General features: G+C 31.8%; 1 protein-coding gene across 2 annotated transcripts; it reads right to left on the bottom strand.

Moving 5' to 3' along the window:
• Positions 1-1,957: 1,957 nt before the first annotated feature.
• LOC148622413 (uncharacterized) lies at positions 1,958-17,488 on the bottom strand. Of its 2 annotated transcripts, XM_088572305.1 has the most exons (17): positions 17,393-17,488; positions 12,493-12,575; positions 11,516-11,597; positions 10,499-10,601; positions 9,761-9,930; positions 9,462-9,547; positions 8,746-8,998; positions 8,334-8,395; positions 7,480-7,556; positions 6,799-7,147; positions 6,405-6,425; positions 5,077-5,144; positions 4,360-4,476; positions 3,912-4,031; positions 3,558-3,699; positions 2,961-3,111; positions 1,958-2,253 (listed from the first exon to the last, which is right to left on the bottom strand). In XM_088572305.1, exons 1-17 carry the CDS (start codon positions 17,455-17,457, stop codon positions 2,157-2,159), a joined length of 2,046 nt encoding a protein of 681 aa, XP_088428431.1. In that variant the 5' UTR covers positions 17,458-17,488; the 3' UTR covers positions 1,958-2,156. The 2 variants fall into 2 exon arrangements, with proteins under 2 accessions (XP_088428431.1, XP_088428432.1); XM_088572306.1 differs by lacking the exon at positions 6,405-6,425.
• Positions 17,489-18,294: the final 806 nt, after the last annotated feature.

Raw genomic sequence — 18,294 nt, 5'->3', positions numbered from 1 at the left:
AAGGTTAAGTTGAAAATATTTGGAAATTGGAACATTTATTGCTACATGAAGGAGACTTGCCGAATTTTTACAACTTTCCTGTCAATTAACAGGGTTTTACTCCGGAAGTCATTATCCTCCACATAAGGCACATTAACATCATGGTACACTGTGCACCTTTGTGACAAGGTTTATTCAATTAACAAACAACACATGCAAGCCGTTTGGTATAAACAGCTCAATTTAGCATACAAGAAGGCTTGTGGACTAGAAAATTACAGGATCACTGAGCATCAAATAATTCACACCTTTCGAACTCTGCTTTTAAACGTTAAGGTTTTTTTTCCGACAGCAGTAATCCTTTAACATTTTGATTAAAAAAGCATTTTTGAATAAGGACAACACATATTTGATCTCTAAAATTGGCAAATGATCTTGATATTTGGTCAAGGACCAGTACTTTTTAAACAACTGAAAACAAAGTGGAGTCATAAAATGGTATAATGCTGTCATCTTTGCTGGAGTCTTTATGAAATTGTACAAGGTGCCATACCACAAAAGGAAGACTGACTGATCTTGAGGGTTATAACTTTTAAATGTTTAGGAATTAGGGGCCAGATACAAGCATTTTCCAGATGTCATACAATAACTTAAGTAAATGTGGATGGATCTCTTTAAAATTGTATTGCAAGGTGCCACACCACTAGAAAAAGTTATGGGTAGATATTTTGGGGTTATGACACACTGTTCAGGAATTTGGGGCAAAATGGACCAAAAATAGTAGTTTTCTTGATGTCCTTATGAAAATATGAGTAATAGTCAATGGAATTTTTTGAAATTGTATCAAAAATTTTCTTGATATCTGACATCAGACAATAATTTGAGTTTAAGTGTATTGAACTCTGAAATTAAACCACAAGTTGCTTTTACAATAAAATGAATGCTGGGATTGATTTCAGGGTTATGTGAATGTAACTTTTTTAGGAATAGGGACCAAAAAAGGGTCACATCATTTCTGGTCATATTCTTTTAATCTCAAACTTCATTCAGAGCTGTATCAATTAAGCAATGGTGTATCCATACTTGTTTGATTTTAGGCCATGTGTTAAAAAAAAGTGAGTGTTATAATATTTGTCAATAAGATAGGTAACAAGCATTCTGAGAGTATTGCAAAACAATACATAGTCCCCCATTAGCTGTTCATATCACTAACCCAAATACTACCTTGGATCAGCAAGTATAAATAACTACTTGAAGCAATGACCTCGATTTTGAAACTTTGAAAAAAAGTCAGCAAAGAGGAATGAAATGTAAACTTGATATGTAACTTTTCAAGGTAGACTCACATACCAAAATCAGCTCAATATCTGCAAGCCTTAAGAAAAAAAAGGGGGACTAAAAACAAATGGTTGGAATTACACCACACAATTGTTTTATTTATAGGTGTAACTAATTATAGTCACATATTGAAAGTTAATAATAGATGTTTTATCCACCTAAGCAGGTCATATTAGGGATATGTCTCAATTTTTCAAACAGGTTCATGCTGTGTCAGAATCTTATGCCTTTTTAAACATTTAATCACAATCTAAACTCTACTAATCTTGAATCTTGGTGTTAATTCTCGTCCCAACTGTTCTGAAGTTGACCACTGCAGTTGTATCAGTCTGCTCCCTTTTATATCCATTTTTGCTGCCTAAGAATGCAACTTCTAAGGAAAGAAAAATGACTTGTGTGAACTAAATTTCTCAACTTGAAGATCATAACATATTGTTGAAAGGTGGATAGAACAAATGAAAAAGAGGCACTGGCATTTTATAATGGAGGGCCATAAAATGGAATTTTAGCATGTTCTGTTGAAAGGTGGATGGAACAAATGAAAAAGAGGCACTGGCATTTTATAATGGAGGGCCATAAAATGGAATTTTAGCATGTTCTTCAACTCAAACTTCTTGTTGTGAAATAAAAAGAACAAAAACAGATTTAAGAACGTTTTTATCATTTAATTTAAATATCCTATCAATCAGTGATTGTAATCACAATATCACAGTCTATTAATAAATAATCCTCCATCTACAGAACTTTCTATAGACTTCTAGTACTGATACTTCTAATATAGAAACCAGTCTTATCAGATCTTATGATCATGTTCTATAACCAGATAAGCCTGCTGTCTGTCAGACAGCTCCTATTTCCCTGGCCTGTATTGCCTGAATCTTTATAGAAGTTTCTTGGACTGTCAGACTTTGTGTAGCAGCTAGCATCTCATTACATCTTAAACAAATAGAAATGGCACAATACATTTACTTTTTACAAAAAACTCATTGCAATTGGTCCATTTATTGATTTAATGGGGATTTATTACAAACAGCTAAATTAAACATGTTACATAGTCAATTTTTCACACCACACTTTTCTTCAAAGTCAAAATTGTCAATGGACATTGTATTATTATATAGACAGCAGTGATTTACCGAATGTTCCCAGTGTAAAAAATGTCTGATAATTCACACTGTGTAATTTGGTAAAATCACTCTTGCACTTTCTCCCATCAAAACATCACAACACGAATATCAATCCGCAGTTCACAAAATTTAAAAATTTTTTGTTGAAAATAAGAACTATAATAATGGAGAAAATATATATATATAGGATAATCAATTGCTTAATTAATTAATTAAGTTTCAACTTGTGCATGGAACCTCTCGTTAAATCTATGCGCTCTTCAGGACTTGTGAACATTTTTTGGTTATTTACTCTTTCCATTTAATTATCTTTTTATTCTTTGTAAATTGTATTTCAGTTGAACAGGTGAACAGTTGTAATTAGAATTTCAAATGTATCAAACAAAACCACCTTAAACTTGGTAAAAATGTTTTTTAAGTAGTTAAGCAAATATTTTCAAATTACTAAGTGAAGGAATAACCCCATTTGGTCGATGTGAGCTACAATGGAAGGAGTCTGAAGTTCTGAACATTTACCTGACTAACTCTTCACATTGTTGTTCTGTAGCTTTTTCCATAGCAGTTAAAGCATTAGACATTGATGTTACACTGGGCAGATCTTGTTTAATCATGACAGACAACTCTCCTAACAACTGCTCACTCTCCAACAACGCTTGCTCTAAATCTCCTTAAAAGATGAGAATCAAATTTACACTGATATTTGGTACAGACTACAATAGTTTCAATTGTAAAATACATGTACATGTAATTCTAATGAAAAAACATAATTAAAATATAATCAAGTTTATTTTAATGCAGTAAATGAACAATTTGGTAGCCTTAATTTTATAACTAAGAATAATGTTAGAATTTGAGATTATTACATTGTCAGAGACTTTATTTTTCTAAGCTATCTTTCATTAACATTTTACATATACTAAAATCACTCAAAGTGTTTAAAAGTTATCTGTACTAATGTGATCATGCAAACAGATGGAATGATAGTGGTATACCATTTTAAAATGTATATATATATATATTTTTTTTTTTGTCAAAAGGCAAATAAGATGGATAAGGCAAAGATTGATCAAAGTAAGGAAAGGAAGCCAAAAAATAAGTTGATAATATACTTACTCTGGTACTGGTCTTCATCATCAGGAATGTAGACACCTTTAGTTGGTATCTGATGTCGGGTAGTGTCCAAGGCGTGAGCCAGAGTGTCATACTCCTTAGTTAACTGTGGTAAACTGGAAATCACAGGTCCTAATGACTCTCTCTGTAGAGAAATGAGATTGGATAAAACAATACATTTTGTAAGGTCTTATTCTGTCATCAATTTCTATAATCCAAATCCAACCCTTTAAGTAATAAAAATTAATACTTTACTTTAAAACAAAAAAACTGCCTTAAATGCACTTGATCAACTGTGGAAAAACTTTTACCTAAAATCACTTACTTATTTTTGAAGGGGGAATACTAAATATGTACCTGTAAATCAATCTGTTGGTCCACTTCATTAAGATGTTTTAACCTCATGAGTTCTTTATCCAACTCATGATTTTTCTTCCTTAACTTTTCTACCTCTGTGTATATACCCATTATCTGTGCCTGAAAAGTATAAAAATTATACAACTCATCCCAGTACTCTTGGGAGACAGTAAGATATAGTTTTTCGACACAATTCTAATTAACTGTAAAAAATGGAAAAAAGTTCAAATCAAGACTTGGTCAAGCCGAATAAATTTCCTCCATGAAAATTGCTAATAACACGAAAAACAAAACTGCAGGATATTTTAAGCTCTGCCAATGATTAAAAAGGTACATGTATGCCTTTTTCACTTACCAACTTAGAATTAAATACTACAAGACATGAGTTTATCACCAAAATTGTCAAATTGCTTCTGTAAATTATACATTAATCATATATTTCCTTTACCATGGCCTGTTTTTCTTGATCTTCTCTGACTTTCTTGGCTTTTGTTGCTAGGTACAGAGACTGAACATATCGTGCATAAATCATATCCAACTGGTTCTGTGTCAGTTTGGCATGTTTCTACAATACAAATAACTTCATTAATGATACTGTCATTATAACAGTGATTACAATATCACCATTACTGACTGCAAACACAACATCAAAATATTCACAGAGAACATCTACAATTTCTGTGACAGGCTTTTCTTAACAAACCTTTTTTTATACTTATTTCAGTCAAACTGCTTTGAGTAAAATTTCTTCCAAACAAACAGCAATTGTAAGTCACAAAGTATGTTCCTATTTTGTTCATTTTACAAAGTGTATTTTATTTCTCTTCATTAATGTGTTTGATTTCTTATTGATTTTCACCTAAATCAGTAAAATTGAACTTCTAAGTGTTTCTTGAACTGTACTTTCTTCTTTGGAGGTAAATGTGGAGAGAGGTTGGAGAGAACAGAATGATTAATAGACCTTACTCTCTTCTTGAGTAGACAGAATGTCTAATTTAACTTACTCTCTTCTTGAGAGGTTAGTTTGCAGACAGAATGTCTAATTTAACTTACTCTCTTCTTGAAAGGTTACTGTGTAGACAGAATGTCTAATTTAACTTACTCTCTTCTTTGGGGGTAAGTGTGTAGAAAGGTTGGACAGAGCAGAATAATCATATCAACTTACTTTCTTCTTTGGAGGCAAGTGTGTAGAGATGTTGGACAAAACAGAATGATTATTTTTTGATCCTTCACCTGAAAAACACAATAAATTTGACTGAAGTATAAAATATGAAACAGTGAAACTTTAAAATTAAACATTCCAAAGAAAATTAAATGAACTCTATCAAAATCACAGCATCTTCATCTTTTTTATTGTTAATTTGATTACAAGAACCAAAATAATGTACTATGCAAACATCTATAAATAGGTTAATAACGCAATATAGAAAAAATACACTCATATTACTTGAGGCACAAACAACAAAAGCATTAAACAACCATACTATCAAGGATACTGTTTTAAAAAATACATTTAGTTTAAACAAAATGTGAAGACTCACATATTAATCACTTTCAGAGAGATCCTAGTGGTCAAATTCACAAATAAAGAGCTTTGCTGAGTGCCAGTGTCCCATGATACAAAGTTAAGCATAGGGACTTTATAGACACAACAAGTGGTTTGGACACAATATAGCACAAATTTTGAAATTCAATTAAATGTGAAAAGTTCTGCTTTAAGGGGCCTAATCTAAGACCTTTGCCATGATCCCTGTTACTAAAAAAATGTAAAAATGAGAATCTGATGGCAATAATTATAACGAACCTTATAAAAAAATATTTCAAAATTAGACAAAAAATAAGACATTTACCACATGAGATATCTTAAATCTGATTGAGAAAAAAAAACAGACTGGGAATTTCATAAGGAATCCAATAAAAAAAATTAAGGGTTGTATAATTTTTTATTTTTTTTTTGTTGTAATTGATGATGTCAGTGCTATTTTCTGCTACAACTTCATTACTTATGACTATTTTTACATTCAAGACTTTTTGGGAAATTGAATACAGAAGCACTGTTAGCCAGCCTTTTAGTAAGAATACACTTAAGATGACTGACTGTGAAGAAACATTTGATATATCAGCAATATTTACGAGTAGTATATACAGATATTCATTATTATTTTTCTCAATTATTCAACTAAAGCCAACATTCAAATTATTACTTTTTGAAAACATTGAGACTTCCTTAAAAATCATACTTAAAAAGGCAAATTATTTAAAAAAAGACAAGCTATTTTTAGTATTATAGGTTAACTACCTTAACAATGAGAATGCAAATGTACCTGAATACCTATAAAAATTATATGATATATATGGGGGTGGGATCTATCTGTTACCATTTCATCCAATTCAACTAATCTATGAAATCATTTTCACATTAAAATGTAAAAACATTAAAAACATAACTCACAACAATAAATCATGCATACACATACAATAAAAAATGCTTACTCCATATCAATTTCCTCAAACCTTTAAAAGTACAAGAATTTATATTCAAATTTGCTGTGATACTTAGGAATGCTCATAAGTAAGTCTCCAGAATCAAGCCTTTGTTAAACTTCAGTTTAATTGATACTGAATTACACCTGTCATTACTGCCAGAAAGATTTTGAGGCATTAATTTTTCAGATCCCCTATATATAGAAAATATTTATTGAGACATAATTGAGCTTTGCACAACCCAAACCAGACTTTAGTGGCCTCTAAATAAATTGTATTATGACATGTTTTATATACCTATTTGAATGCTATTTCTTTATTCTGTTTATACGAATAGGCTTTAGTTTATATTGAATACAAATAACTTTTTTCCTTATCAAAACTAATAGCACTATAAACCTACCAGTTGAGAGGACAGACATTTCAGGGTGTATTGCTGATGCGTCAATCTCCTGTGGGAACTCTGAGCCATCATGCGTTGGAGTTGATGTCTGACCACCTGCTGTCATGTGTGAGTTATCTGGTGTATGAGGTGTGGACTGGTTCATACTTGTTCCTGGATCACTAGTCTGACTGGTAACCCTACCAGGTCTACTATTGGTGTCTGTACTAACTGGTTTAGTTTTCTGAATAGTTCTTGGTGTGAAATCAACAGACATATCTTTAACTTTCCTTGAAATTTTTCTTGCTGATTTCGGACCCATATCCATACTTCTACTAGATTTTGAGGCATTTTTTTCAACTGCAGATGTCTGTTATGAATGAAATAAAATAAAAGCAGAAGCTGATTAACTGTTAACACATTGTTTAAAGTTGTAATCCACTGATATATATGATCCACAAGCTATGTGGCATAATACACTGCTGACCATGGGTTTCCAATATTTGGCCATAATACATTCAAATACATGACACAATTTACTTTTTAATTAAAAATGGTGACTATCAGCAGAATATGGCATTTTATTTGAACAAGTGCACTAAAATATGTCTAATATAGTCAGCCAAGAGTCAACTATGTAGATAAGAACTGATTTTATTGACCAAGTTTTTATAAGCATTATGTAAATAAAATTGAGTATACCTTTGGATACAACACTGACAGAGATGTTTTAACTTTAGCATCAGCTGATTGCATGTACCTAGAGGCAACTGGTCTACCTGTATAAGATTACATAAATATAAGAAATACTGGTCGAGGAGTAGTTCTTGCTAACCTATTTTTCTTCCTCTTCTGTGAAACAAGTTCATACCCATAATTCAAGACAAAGTGTCAACCGATTTCTGATGTTTCCCTTTAAAAAATGAGCTATTATATAACGATTTTCATTTAGGAATAAAATTTTGGTGGCAGATTGGCGAGAATTGCTTCTGTCTTGAAAATAAAGATCTACTCTCTGACTAGTATATTACGAAAAAAAAATAGAGAAAGGTACATATGAAGCAGTCTTTTTTTTTGTTTTTCCTATCTTTTTATGATCTAGACACATAAGACTGGATTGTGATTACAATAACAAATACTCACATTTTAGACCTTTAGTATTGTTATAATAAAAGTTTTTTTTTTAGATTAAAATAAAAAATCTGTGAAAATGACAAAATCACATTAATAAAGGTAAGCAATGTCTTGATACAATATAAAGGACTAAGTCCTCATAGCAGTAATCAATACCAATTTAACCTTTGACCTTAGAAACACTGAGAGTCCAATTTCTGTCTGACAGGAAGTTAACTTGTTATACTGAGTAAGGATCTTTACTATCTTTAAAAAAAATGTTTTTCTGTTCATAGCTCACATAAGTTTCCTTAAGTTATGAAGAAAAATAAATCCTTTTTGACATAAAACTGTAAAAGGCATTGTTATTTTTTTAAAATCAGTATGTTCACCATGTCCTCTGACAAGTTACATCTGCTTCATATTATTACATTAATACATACTTGATTTTTTCTTTGTAGTCTGTGGTGTTTTTCCAGGTGCTATCGTCTTTTTCACTGTATTTCTGTAATGAAGGAGTAATTGACATACCAGTATACATACATGTATGTCATGTGTTGTTGATCACATCAGAAACATCTTTTAAGAACGTAACAACAAGAACTGATTAACTTTCATGGTGAACTAATCTAGGCCACTATAAATAATCACTTTCAAAACTACCTCATCTTTGGAGTAAATGTATTATTTTAGGAAAGGAGTCGAAAGAATATGTGAAAGCATCTCTTTTACAAAAGCATGATGAAACTTCTAGCAATCTTGCTGTCATTTTATAATAAGATATGTATAACTAAATCATTATAAAACAAATAAAATAATTTGGACTAAAAGCAAATTCTTCTAAAAATGTCTAACCCCTTCTTTTTATTTGATGGAGAGATCTTTCTTTTTGATGGAACCGATTCTTTAACAGGGCATGTATCATTTTCACTGGCAATATAATGATTATCAGGATGAAGACCAACATCTTGGACAGGTTTTTCTGATGTATCAGAATCCTGAGAATCATCAAAGTTTGGTTGAGGTAATTTATTAGTTCTCATATCTTTTTCGATCTGTGTCAGGAGATTGAAGTTGTCAAGAGTTCTACAAGGTTGATTGGGACTCACTGAAATTTAATTAATTTGATTCATTAAAGTAGTTAAATACAAGTACTATAAAGTATTAATTTTACTTATTTTCATGGTAAATATAAAAGCACGAAAAATAGTAACTGCAAAATTTCACAGTATAGAATGCTTATCATTTTTTGAATCGGCGAAAATTAGTACCTGTGAATATGTTCACTTGACAGAATCTGTGAATATTTATTAGCAACCACGAAAATTAATACATTTACAGTATTAACTTTGAAATACATCATTAATAGTGCAATTAAGACATCCTTCAAGTAAAAATATTATGAAATGAAAGATGAAAATTATGTCAGACGGATAAAAATTGAAATGTGGGGAAAAAATTGTTTCTTTCAGACAGAAAATTATGAATTGTTTACTGAAAAAGTAACCACAATGGTATTTTTTAAATCAAAAGTTTTGTCAAGCTCTCTTGTATATAGACTATAAACTTACAATTGTTCACCACTATTCCTGGTACATCCTTCTTGATATTTACTGAGTGTACACCATCTACTTTGATAGAGTGGCCATCAGATGATCTACACCAACAGTAGATAACATTAAACAAATAATACCAATAACACCCTTCAGCATTTGTTTTGAATTAATAACTGACGTCTTGAGGCAAAGTACAAAAATAAAAGAGAATGTTGAACACTCGAAATGCAAAGTACAAGCAAAATAAATTATTGATTTTTTTTTGTAAATTCGAGGTGTATGTAAAAGTTGAAGAAAGGTCCACAAAAATTTACCTTAGATCTGAACTGACTTTTCCTGGAGAATGACAAACAACTCTAACTGGTGATCTCTCATATCCTATCATTATGTCAACTTCAGACTGATTAGGGCCTTTCGTTTGTCTAGAGGCATCTATCAACAATACTTCTGATGGCATTTGTTTGTGGACCCGTACATCGTTTGACTACAAAAATAGATATTAAATTAATCAATACTAATTTTATTCAGTCAAATACAAACCATTTAACAAGTATTTTTTTTTAGTTTATTGACCTTGCAAAATTAAGATAAAGCATTTGTACAGAACTTAAAATATTACATGCAAATGATATTATAGCTCCTAAATCATTGTACTGGGATTAGTGGTAAAAAGTAAAGACATGATGGTTTAATTAGCATCTTTAAATATTTTCTCAATGTTCCCTGCCATCTTATATTTTCTATCAGGCTACTACCATGGTACTATAAATAACGTTAATATCCAATGACAATGTTATAATGACAATTTCCAATAACAAGATAATGTCAGTTTTGATTGTTTTCACAGAGAACTACTTCCTGCTCTCTCATGCTTGTTGTCATACATGTTTTTGTATTTATAGTTTTCACTTTGATGTCATTCTTTTCTTGTGTTTCAGCAGAATGTATATCTTCACATAAATTAAAATCACAGAGATATGTCATTTCAGCACCTCAAGACTAGTGAACTGAAAAAGGCAATTCTATCAATAAAGCTTATACGCATTCTACACCTTGTATTGTGGAGGGATATCATCTTCACTGTCTGATAAATCTAATGAGTTTCTCCTAACACTGTTCTCAAGGGAATGTTTCTGTGTAAGAACTGGAGCCAAACTACAAAAGAATGAACATAAATTATTCAACATAACTTTGAAACAGCTCCAGTAATAACTGTAATAGTTAACTGTTCCAGTCATTTGGTAGTCTCTTGACAAGTCTTACCACCACAATTTGAAGTGCCAGACCAATGGTCTTGGGAAGTACAAGGAGTTTGAATCTGTAACTTATCAATAAAGGATTTACATTACAATAATTTTTGAAAACTGTTTCTTATGTAATTCAACAAAGGCATTCAACAGCATTTTACTTCCCACAGCAGATTCAGTAAGAGATGTGTCTTTATACATCACAAAAAGTGGGTCTCATCGAAAGACTAATACAACTTTGTAACAAAAAATATAATACAAGACACTTTGATGATACCATCAACAATTAAATGGATAATATAATCAGTATAATTGAGAAAATCAAAATGTGCAACTAAAATATTGCTTCTGACTGACAAAGACATGCAGGTATGTCATCCTGCATAGCCTAACAAAGCAGACATAGGCATCTAGGAATGTCATCATGCATAGCCTAACAAAGAAGACATAGGCATGCAGGTATGTCAACCTGCATAGCCTGACAAAGCAGACAAAAGCATGCAGGTATGTCGTCCTGCATAGCCTGATAAAGCAGACAAAAGCATGCAGGTATGTCATCCTGCATAGCCTGACAAAGCAGACAAAGACATGCAGGTATGTCATCCTGCATAGCCTAACAAAACAGACAATGGCATCTATAAATGTCATCCTGCATAGCCTAAAAAAGCAGACAAAGGCATCTAGGAATGTCATCCTGCATAGCCTAAGAAGACATAGGCATGCAGGCATGTCCTCCTGCATTGCCTATAAATGTAGGGACTGAACAGTAGTCAAGGGCTTAAGCTAACTTAAATGTACATTAAATTAATCCTTTTTACTTACACTCTTGGAGAATTATTGCTGTCATTTTTCCTTGATAAACTAGTATATGGGCTTTGTGGTTTCTTAACAACTGTGCTGGTTTCTAGGAATGAAAAATAAACATTTGAGGTCTATTTCTTAGATATGTCAATGGGTTGGTATTTATTTATAAGTTTTTTTTTACAATTACTCATATTCTACAGAATGTAAAAAAGATATATCTTCCAAAAGATAGTTACCACTGCACTTTACTTTGTATCATAATTGAATTTGTCAACAAGAAGGAGCCAAACTAAAATGAAAACTTCACAAAAGAAAACATGTCTTTAGAATACAATGTAGTAAAATTAAGAGCTTATACAACAAAATTAATCTACCAAAAAATTTTGCAGAAATTTTTTTTATATCATGTAAAATATATTTTTTTTCCTTTTTAAGACCAACTTTTAATAGTGATCTTGACATTTAATGCAGAACTGTTGGATTATTTAAGAGCATTATTGAACAGTAATGCAGCTGATAAAAGAAACAAATATACATTGTCCCTTGCTAACTCAATTCTAAACAGTTACAGCAATGAGTTTTAGTTAGAGCTCATTCATTTTCTTGAGATGTGCTAAACAATCATGAGAATTTGCTACTGACCATAATTAGTCTGTGAATATTTAAAGAAAACCCTGAATAGTCAGTTCTATACCATATATAACAACTTTGATAGTTCCATTGCAGTTCATGCAAAATTCACTAATAAATCACCTGTAATTGGCCACTGACAAGGCAATTCTTTCAGATAATAACAACTTATGTCGGCACATGTACTTATAAATAAAATATTGTATATTTAATATGAGTGTATAAAGCTATTAAATTACAATACTTGTAGAGTAATTTAAGACTGTCCTTTATTAGCTGTTCCAGCTGCTTCACTCTGAACACATAAACATTAATGACATTATCCATAAACTGTTTTTTTAAGTACAGCAGATAAAGTAACATACCTTCTACACCACTAACAAGAGTGGCATGTTTTGGTTTGGCATTCTCTTCCCCTGATATTAGGCGTCCCTGTGACAATGGTTTCCTGCAAATATACCAGAAAAATCATGATCCCAATGGCCTGAAGAATCCACTTGACCTACAAGTTTCGTATAATATTTAGTTTCCAATTCTTTGGTTCCATACCTTACATGAATTAGCACTTTGTAGTGCTAGGTTTACTTCCAATTAGCACTTTGTCGTGCTAGGTTTACTTCCACTCATGTGGCATACTAAATAGGATTAATACCAGACTGTACCAAATATGTTTGCAATATACAAAATGTATGGCACTATCTTCATAAAGCCACATACTAAATTTGAAATCAATCTATTCATTGCAAGTAAAGATAATAAGAAGGAAATTCGGACCAAAGACATATGGTCAGACAAGAGGATTCTAATGTTCCGTTGAGTGGCAACCATAAAGACATATAAGAAAGCAGAAATGTATACTGAATAATTACATATTGTCAACTATGAAATTCACTTACTCCGGAAATTTAAAAAAGCTTGTAACACATACTCTCGATAAATTTCTTATCTCAATTTTCTGCCATTGAAAGCATTCAAAACCCAGAAAAAAGATTAAACTTAGTTTGCTATTTCCTAGTACATCTACATATATTTCTGATATACAATTTGTATAATTAGGCCAAACCAATTTAATTCCTTGTTTGACGTCAACTTTTTTTTTGGTATGTAGGTGGGTATGAGGCAAGCAAAACAAAACAAAAACAAGCATGAAAACTGTCTAAAAACAGTCCTTGGACCATACTGGAATGACAGAAGTTCACTGCACATTTATTTTCAATTATAAGTGGAATCAGGTCACAGTTGCTTTTAATGAATTTCTTAAGACTCAAATTTTTGACCATTAAGGACTGTTTTTCTGTATGACCTGTTGACCGTTTCCTTGACATGAACCCTGAATTTCATTCAAGTTTAAAGTATAGAAAATGGAAGATTATGGAGTGAATATATATACTACTAAGGTGCTTATTTTTGTATCTGTCAGTATAATGTTTTGCTTTTGTTTATTACATATTTTTATAAATGTAGGGCATGTGTGAAGTAGGAATTATATTCCAAATGCTTAACTTAACAAAACTGACTAGTGATTTTATACCTTTCAATTCATTTTGGGATAGTTTTAAATGCTACTGATGAGAGGTTACTCCTTTGAATGTGCACATACAGATGTACTTGTAAAGGATTAATACATGTATCTCTCACCCTTTGCTTTATGGTAATATTCTACATAAAGCAGAAAAAGCTCAATACTCACCCAATAAGTTAACTAAACCATTGAATAGGCTCATTCGTAAGGGATATAGTTATGGTATTGTTGTCAGACCATTAAGGATAATAGCATTTTTTTAGTTAACAATGATTTGCTCACAGAGTCTTTACATAGAAATTAAAACACTTTATTTTAAAGCACTTTTTGGCATGACATGGGTTGTGCTCTTATTGTATGACTCATGATGTACTGTGATTCTCAACCAGCATGGAAAGAATTGGGATTGATTTTACATACGATTGGGACAATACATTTTGTAGGTTTAAACTGGTCTGGAGCTGGCATGTCAGTTAACTGCTAGTAGTCCTTAGCACGTACATTTGTGTAATTTATATTCAGTTTCTTTATTTCCGTTTTAACAGGACTCTGGCCTTTTTGAACTGATTTCTGAAAATTGCAGATATCATTGATACAAATTTTGGTAATTTGTATCTTGAATGTAATCTTAGAATCTAAACCTGAAAATTATTGATTCTATATTCTCACATATTTTTAATGGCTTTTGAGTTGAAAAATAATTTTAAATGAATTTTTCTTAATAAACATTCTGTTCAAAGGACATGCTTATAGCATACAAATAAAAAATGTACTTCCCTTGTGGTTCTAATTTTATTGTCACATGGACTTTATTCATTTTTATGTTTCAAAAATTGTTTTAAAAAGAGAAAATTTTAATGCTGCACCATGTTTTTATCGGCTGCTCTGGGTACAAACAACACGATATCAATTTTAAAACTATATTTGTTCCAACCACTCATATGGTCTTCATTATGGCGCCAATTAAATGGCAAACCATGAAGGAAAAAATCTGAAATTCCAGATTCTGACCACAAATACAGGAATTTTTGGGGGGATTTCCTCAGAAAATTTAGCAATTTCAATGCACATGCTGATGTTATCCACAGAATTAATTTGTTTTGGCCTTATTAGAATTTCTTATTTTGTGTTAAATGTACTCTACACTCAGAGTAGAATGGTTCTCTAACATTTAAGTCCGACCTGAGTGAAACTCAGTGTTACACCGACATATTGAGTGTTTAACACCCAGATTCCACTTAGCCAACACCGACCATTTGTATATTGTAATAGTCGTAATATTCAATGAGGCATAACAGGGAATTCATTGTAAGATACGATGTATACTCTGTTTTTGTTTCTGGTAATTCGGAGAACTCCAGTTCGGATAAAAATTTACAGCTATGTCCAATGAATGGGAGATACCATGTAGGAATATTACTTCGCATTTTTATCAATAACGCAATATTTTGATATTTTATTTTTGCACATTTGAATTGATAATAACTATAAAAATTATAATTACAACACTTTGAGCGTAATGATTGTTGTACCAACAATATGATTCGAGTGACGGACTTGTAAAAACAGTCAGGTGACGTTTTTTGTTTCTGACAGTTTTAATGCTTGAACAACTTTATCAGAAATAAAAGAAAGTAATTACAGGTCCCAAGCCATATAGATAATGTGTACATAATAATTGCCAAGTAGAAGCCATTACTGCTAAAAATGTTTTAAGTTACCTCTGAGTCATATCTTATTTAAAGAATGTTTCAAATACATCTTACATATATCTTTATTTTTATGCTAAGTTTTGTAAATGATTTCAAACTTTAATTGATGCCGACCAATGTTTACTCCTGTATAAAAATAATCCCCTGACAACCTTGCATATAGTGGTCTATTTTTAGACATTTAAATGAACACATTGTATACAATGTTTCCTATGTAAGTCTGATCATCAAATGAACTGCAATTAAACTCAATACAGGACAGTCATGAAGTATGTATCAACGATAAATTTTTTTTACAATTTTCATGTTATATTTGTTGATTGTTAAAATCATGTGCTAATTGTCTTTTTTTGTCTGTTTTATTTTGCAGTCAGCTTGGATTAAAGCTGGACAAATCAACTATTGACTTGTATTACTAGTATAGACTTCGGCAATTGGATTAAGAATTTTCACATGACCCCTGGACTCCCCTGTTGTGATTTTCAAGGGTCCCCAATGAATTTTGGTGGTCAGTGACCTGGGAGCTCGGGTACTAATGTCCATATTGTAGGCAGAGATCAATAGGAATAAGTTCACCATGCTGGGTGAGTATCACTCCCAGGTCAGTGATTCTCCATTCACAATTAACAACTAGAATATATGATGTCCCAGCTGGGTAGGTGTAACACTCATATTTCCCCCCCCCCCCAAAAAAAAAATCTGGCTGTTTCACTAACACAGATTTAATCTCCGACTTGAGCATTTGAGAAACAAATGTCACTGAGTGTACTGTATTAATAAATTTATTGTAATGTAGAAATACTTAAGCATCACATTTTTGTATCATATTTACCAGTGACATATAATACACAGAGATAAGAAACTTTTTTAATTAGCCAGTTCATCAATAAAAGTTATCATGCGGTGGAGAACAAGATTCCATGACCTTTCCCTTTTTAATGAAATGATTTGAAATATTTGTAGCAGATGCCCAGAAGACGCTAAAATGGGAATCCGAATATTATCTTTTGAGATAAAATACTTATGATAGGTTAAAGTAAAAATTATGATTTTAATTTTTAATTATTTTCATTTACCCTGTAAAAACCATGGGTAGGTAACTTGTTTTTAGCACTTCTTTTTTTGTCTGTTTTAGTAGAGAGAAAAATGTGGTATGAACATGAAGCTAAGATATCGTATAATGGGAAACTGAAGGTATTGTAACAAAATTTTTGATACTTTTTTAGTTATGATCATTAGTGTAGATTAAGTACAAGATTTCGTTCTCAGTCGCCTATTAGTATGAGATTTCAGTTAGTTGTAAATATCTTGACGTCTTCTTTATCCAAATCTGTAATTACACATAAGACGTGTAGTGGTCCAGGGTTTAGGTTGCCCCAATAAGATGCAGCTTAAGGGAATCCCAGACACTGTTCCCGCCAAAAACCAGCCAGCCGAAACGAGCAGACGGTTTTCAGATATCAAACAGTTCAGACGCTTATCCAGAGATCTAAATCCAGGAATGAACAGTCCAGTGTGCACTGTATTAAATAGTAAGTAGTCGTAAGCACTATAGACGTTTGCATTGATAACATAGTATTCTGTGCCTTTTCAACTTTCTACATGTATATCTATTCAAATAAGTACAATTTTAATACACAAAACCTAGGTGCTAAGAAAATCGCCAATTGGTTATTTTTGTTGCCAGATCAAATAAAAAATCACACATTGCAACACTGGCGAAGCCCAACAGTCAACACGATCCCCTAGTTGTCAGGGTTTATATTTGTCTCATCAATTGAAGTATCATTGACAAATTAATTATTTAAATTTAACTAAGGAATTAAATGTCTTTGACTACAATGTCGGATCTTGCAGTCGCAGAATTCAAAACTTCTAACAGATATTTAAACGAAGAAATTATCTCCCCTTCGTTTACACATCCCCGCATTAACATTAGCAGACATGAACCCCTTGCTTTATAAACCATACTTTATAGTGATCATTCATACAAATACAAATTGTTGAATGGGAGGAGAAGCAATTTTACACCTGTTTCTTCGCTGACCAACATTTTCTTGTGGTGCAGGTCTGTACATAACCCTTTTCGACGCCATTTTGGTTTTCCCGCGGTTTTCTGGTTAAAAGGTGGAATACATATCTGATCTCGACATTATTAACTCGTTTTTTATAAGATGACTGGGGTGGATTCAGGTGGGTGCGTGGCGGGCGTGCAGCCCCCCATAAATTTGCAAAGCATGGGTTGTCAGAGGTAGATTTAGATGGTTTTAGATTTAAACTTTAATTTTTCGCTAATTTTACCACTAAAGATATCTACCTTGCAATCACTCTGGAAGAATATTTCAAAAATTTAACCTAAAAAATTTCAACTGTGCACCCCCCCCCCCCCCAAATCTAAAATCCTGGATCTGCCCCTGGATGATATGATAAAATTAAATATATAATTTTTATCAAAAGTGTAAAAAAAATTCTCTTCCATCTGCAGAGTAAAACTTTAAAAACCTTCCAGACTTAACAAAGACTTTTTACAGTCGAAAAAAACTATATGCCAGCAAAGCTGTGAAATTAGGAATTTTCCGATCCTGCTTAAAATCACAGAGCATGATAAATTGTCAATTTTAATATCAGCACAATGTAAGAGTAAATAAGCCCTTCACAGGCATTTAAAATAGTGAGAGTAAATAGAATCACATCAATACTCCAGATAATCAAGAATATTTAGTCTACTACAAAAATGGTATAATGAACAAGCTTCAAGTAGTGCAAGCACGCATCTACATATGTTTTTATATCTAAAAAAAGGAGTTTTAAAGCACTGTAATTTTTCCTCTCCCTTTTATTGGGAGATGTGTAAAAAGTTGATAAAATCATTGTTATTGTACGATTATTGACGATATTGCATGTAATTATCTAAGGTAGTTCATCTTTATCTG

Source organism: Perna viridis, chromosome 3, assembly GCF_037379345.1.
Source record: "Perna viridis isolate PV_CMFRI_1.1 ecotype Kerala chromosome 3, ASM3737934v1, whole genome shotgun sequence".
NCBI classification, from domain to species: domain Eukaryota; kingdom Metazoa; phylum Mollusca; class Bivalvia; order Mytilida; family Mytilidae; genus Perna; species Perna viridis.
The sequence above is the reverse complement of the archived record's forward strand: the minus strand, read 5'-3'. Positions and strand labels throughout refer to the sequence as shown.

Bases quoted from the DNA above. Each gene is read 5' to 3' on its own strand.
- LOC148622413 (XM_088572305.1), bottom strand. From the start codon at position 17,457: ATGGCGTCGAAAAGGGTTATGTACAGACCTGCACCACAAGAAAATGTT. The intron at 8,396-8,745 runs GTTAGACATTTT...CCTTCATTACAG, and splicing joins CCATCAAATAAAAAGAAGGG to AAATACAGTGAAAAAGACGA. The intron at 5,145-6,404 runs GTAAGCATTTTT...TGTGTTTTTCAG, and splicing joins TTTGAGGAAATTGATATGGA to GTGAAGGATCAAAAAATAAT.